At 43.0% G+C, this 5000-nt stretch overlaps 1 protein-coding gene across 1 annotated transcript in view; it reads left to right on the top strand.

Annotated features, from left to right (window-relative positions):
* LOC143297702 (uncharacterized) overlaps window positions 1-5000 on the top strand; it is a 212952-nt gene that overhangs the window by 94406 nt on the left and 113546 nt on the right. The window contains exon 2 of the mRNA XM_076610124.1: window positions 143-280. Coding sequence (XP_076466239.1) covers window positions 143-280 — 138 coding nt within the window. The remainder of the gene's footprint in view (window positions 1-142; window positions 281-5000) is intronic.

Genomic DNA, 5000 nt, shown 5'->3' with positions numbered 1-5000 from the left:
TGTTATATGTACCACTATAGTAAAGAACGTATGTCACTCTGTGTTTGTGTGTGCGTGTGTGCGCGCGGGCGCGCGTGTTATATATATATATATATATATATACCACTATAATAAAGAATGTGGTGTGTGACTGTGTGTGCAGGACGGACAGATCTGTCGCAGCAGTGTGCTGGCCCTGGCCATCAAGTACGCCGAACAGCTGCAGACCCACATTGGGCACGTGCTGGACGGCCTGGAGGAGCTCTGGGAGTACGCGCACTCCCCGACCGCCCACTACTCCGTGAGTCTGGAGTGTGGTCGTGTTGCCTGTCTGTCTGTCTGTCTGTCTGTCACTCGCTTTTACTACGTGAGTCTGTGGTGTTTTTTAGGGAGTGTCGTTTCTGTCTTGTCTTGTTTGTCTGCAGTGAAGAGGTGTCGTTTGTGTTTGTTTGCCTGTGTGTCTTTCGGTTTTTCTGTCACTCTTTTTTTTGGGGGTGGGTGGGGTGGGGTGTAGGGGGTGGGGGTGAGTCTTTAGTATATGGGTGTTGTTTGTCTGCGTCTGTCACTCCTTTTTTAATTTTTATTTATTTATTTATTTATTTTTATTACTCCGTGAGACCTGTAGTGTATTCGTGTCGTATGTTTATGTCTGTCTGATTTTCTGTCTTTTTTGGGGGGGGGGGGGGGGGTGGGGGGGGGGGGAGGGGGGGAGTTCGCGCACTTCCTGACCGCTCACTACTACGTTAGTCTGTAGTGTAGGGGTGGCGTTTGTCTGTGTCAGTCTGTTTGTTTGTCTGCCTTTATTCTGTCTGTCTTTATGTTTGTCTGTCTGTCTTTATGTTTGTCTTTCTGTCTGTCTTTCTTCTGTCTGTCTTTCTTCTGTCTGTCTTTCTGTCTGTCTTTCTTCTGTATGTCTTTCTGTTTGTCTGTCTGTCTGTCTATCTGTCTCTGTCTGTATTTCTGTCTGTCTTTCTGTCTGTCTTTCTGTTTGTCTGTCTGTCTTTCTTCTGTCTGTCTGTCTTTCGTTTTGTCAGTCTTTCTTCTGTCTGTCTTTTCTGTCCGTCTGTCTGTCTTTCTTTTTGTCAGTCACTCTTTTTTGGGTGAGTACGCGCACTCCCCGACCGCTCACCACTCCGTGAGTCTGTAGTGTGGGGTTGTTTGTCTGTGTCTGTCTGTCTGCTTCTCTCTCTCCCCCCTTTTTTTTTATTTTTTATTTTTTAAATCCGTGAATCCTGTAGTATTAACCGTGTCGTTTGTGTCTGTCTGTCTGTCTGTCTTTCTCTCTTTTGGGGGGAGTACGCGCACTCTCCATCTGATCACTACTTTGTGAGCCTGTGGTATAGTGGTATAGTTGTGTCGTTTATGCACCCTCTGACTGACCATTACCTCGTGTGTCTGTGGTATAGTGATGGCCTAGAGGTAACGCGTCCGCTTAGGAAGCGAGAGAATCTGAGCGCGCTGGTTCGAATCACGGCTCAGCCGCCGATATCTTCTCCCCCTCCACTAGACCTTGAGTGGTGGTCTGGACGCTAGTCATTGGGATGAGACGATAAACCGAGGTCCCGTGTGCAGCATGCGCTTAGCGCACGTAAAAGAACCCACGGCAACAAAAGGGTTGATCCTGGCAAAATTTTCTAGAAAAATCCACTTCGATAGGAATTAATAAAACTGCACGCAGGAAAAAATACAAAAACAAGAGAGGCAAGGCCTTCAAGAATCACTTGTGATACACTTAAAAAAAAAAACACTGAGCTTTTTATGTATTGAGTATACTTTCAAAATGTAATGTTTAAGATGAGAAAGATCAGTTTAAAGCAAATTAAGTCCCCTAGCATTAATTACAGAGCAATTTCCCTTTTTTACTATCTGCACGAAAACGTTTGCAAAATAAATCAAACTTCCATGCTTAGCAAAAGAAGTTCCTGTTTGAACAAAAAATGATAATAATGACTGCTCTTGTTGTTGGGTCAGAATATCAGATCAAAGTGCCAGTTTTAGAGAATACAAAAAATATGAATATAACAGTAAATGAAGTTTGCATATAATTAGACTTCATTTTTTTTTGGTGCCCATCCCAGAGGTGCAATATTGTTTTAAACAAGATGACAGGAAAGAACTGAATTTTTCCTACTTTTGTGCCTAATTTGGTGTCAACTGACAAAGTATTTGCAGAGAAAATGTCAATGTTAAAGTTTACCACGGACACACAGACACACACACACACACAGACAACCGAACACCGGGTTAAAACATAGACTCACTTTGTTTACACAAGTGAGTCAAAAATGGGTGGCGTTGTAGTGTAGCGACGCGCTCTCCCTGGGGAGAGCAGCCTGAATTTGACACAGAGAAATCTGTTGTGATGAAACGAAATGCAAAATACAACAGAAAAATAGTTGTGTCGTTTATGCTGTGTCTGTCTGTCACTTTTAAGGAGGACGCGCACCCCCTAACTGATCACTACCTCGTGAGTCTGCAGTGTAGTGATGTTGTTCCTCTGTCCATGTGTCACTCTTTTGGGAGAACGCGCATGATCTCTTTTCGCTCGCTGCTTCACGAGTCTGTCGTGTTGTCATGCCGATTGCGTCTGTCTCATTGTTTGTCGTATTGTCATGCCGATTGTGTCTGTCTCATTGTTTGTCTGTCATATTGTCATGCCGATTGTGTCTGTCTCATTGTCTGTCTGTAGTATTGTCATGCCGATTGTGTCTGTCTCATTGTTTGTCTGTCATATTGTCATGCCGATTGTGTCTGTCTCATTGTCTGTCTGTAGTTTTGTCATGCCGATTGTGTCTGTCTCATTGTCTGTAGTATTGTCATGCCGATTGTGTCTGTCTCATTGTCTGTCTGTAGTATTGTCATGCCGATTGTGTCTGTCTCATTGTCTGTCTGTAGTATTGTCATGCCGATTGTGTCTGTCTCAATGTCTGTCTGTAGTATTGTCATGCCGATTGTGTCTGTATCATTGTCTGTCTGTAGTATTGTCATGCCGATTGTGTCTGTCTCAATGTCTGTCTGTAGCATTGTCATGCCGATTGTGTCTGTCTCATTGTCTGTAGTATTGTCATGCCGATTGTGTCTGTCTCATTGTCTGTCTGTAGTACTGTCATGCCGATTGTGTCTGTCTCAATGTCTGTCTGTAGTATTGTCATGCCGATTGTGTCTGTCTCATTGTCTGTCTGTAGTATTGTCATGCCGATTGTGTCTGTCTCATTGTCTGTCTGTAGCATTGTCATGCCGATTGTGTCTGTCTCATTGTCTGTCGTATTGTCATGCCGATTGTGTCTGTCTCAATGTCTGTAGAATTGTCATACCGATCGTGTCTGTCTTATTGTCTGTAGTATTGTCATGCTGATTGTGTCTGTCTTAATGTCTGTCTGTAATATTGTCATGCCGATTGTGTCTGTCTCATTGTTTGTCTGTAGTATTGTCATGCCGATTGTGTCTGTCTCATTGTCTGTAGTATTGTCATGCCGATTGTGTCTGTCTCATTGTTTGTCTGTAGTATTGTCATGCCGATTGTGTCTGTCTCAATGTCTGTAGTATTGTCATGCCGATTGTGTCTGTCTCATTGTCTGTAGTATTGTCATGCCGATTGTGTCTGTCTCATTGTCTGTAGTATTGTCATGCCGATTGTGTCTGTCTCATTGTTTGTCTGTAGTATTGTCATGCCGATTGTGTCTGTCTCATTGTCTGTAGTATTGTCATGCCGATTGTGTCTGTCTCATTGTCTGTAGTATTGTCATGCCGATTGTGTCTGTCTCATTGTTTGTCTGTAGTATTGTCATACCGATCGTGTCTGTCTTATTGTCTGTAGTATTGTCATGCCGATTGTGTCTGTCTCAATGTCTGTAGTATTGTCATACCGATCGTGTCTGTCTTATTGTCTGTAGTATTGTCATGCTGATTGTGTCTGTCTCAATGTCTGTCTGTCGTGTTGTCATGCCGATTGTGTCTGTCTCATTGTCTGTAGTATTGTCATGCTGATTGTGTCTGTCTTAATGTCTGTCTGTAATATTGTCATGCCGATTGTGTTTGTCTCAATGTCTGTCTGTAGTATTGTCATGCCGATTGTGTCTGTCTCATTGTCTGTAGTATTGTCATGCCGATTGTGTCTGTCTCAATGTCTGTCTGTAGTATTGTCATGCCGATTGTGTCTGTCTCAATGTCTGTCTGTAGTATTGTCATGCCGATTGTGTCTTTCTCATTGTTTGTCTGTAGTATTGTCATGCCGATTGTGTCTGTCTCATTGTTTGTCGTATTGTCATGCCGATTGTGTCTGTCTCAATGTCTGTCTGTAGTATTGTCATGCCGATTGTGTCTGTCTCAATGTCTGTCTGTAGTATTGTCATGCTGATTGTGTCTGTCTCATTGTCTGTCTGTACTATTGTCATGCCGATTGTGTCTGTCTCATTGTTTGTCTGTAGTATTGTCATGCCGATTGTGTCTGTATCATTGTCTGTCTGTAGTATTGTCATGCCGATTGTGTCTGTATCATTGTCTGTCTGTAGTATTGTCATGCCGATTGTGTCTGTATCATTGTCTGTCTGTAGTATTGTCATGCCGATTGTGTCTGTATCATTGTCTGTCTGTAGTATTGTCATGCCGATTGTGTCTGTCTCATTGTTTGTCTGTAGTATTGTCATGCCGATTGTGTCTGTCTCATTGTCTGTCTGTAGTATTGTCATGCCGATTGTGTCTGTCTTATTGTCTGTAGTATTGTCATGCCGATTGTGTCTGTCTCAATGTCTGTCTGTACTATTGTCATGCCGATTGTGTCTGTCTTATTGTCTGTAGTATTGTCATGCCGATTGTGTCTGTCTCATTGTCTGTCTGTACTATTGTCATGCCGATTGTGTCTGTCTCATTGTCTGTCGTATTGTCATGCCGATTGTGTCTGTCTCATTGTCTGTCTGTAGTATTGTCATGCCGATTGTGTCTGTCTCATTGTCTGTCGTATTGTCATGCCGATTGTGTCTGTCTCATTTTCTGTCGTATTGTCATGCCGATTGTGTCTGTCT

The sequence above is a fragment of the Babylonia areolata genome, chromosome 23, assembly GCF_041734735.1.
Source record: "Babylonia areolata isolate BAREFJ2019XMU chromosome 23, ASM4173473v1, whole genome shotgun sequence".
NCBI lineage: Eukaryota > Metazoa > Mollusca > Gastropoda > Neogastropoda > Buccinidae > Babylonia > Babylonia areolata.
This window is presented reverse-complemented; position numbering and strand designations above follow the sequence as displayed.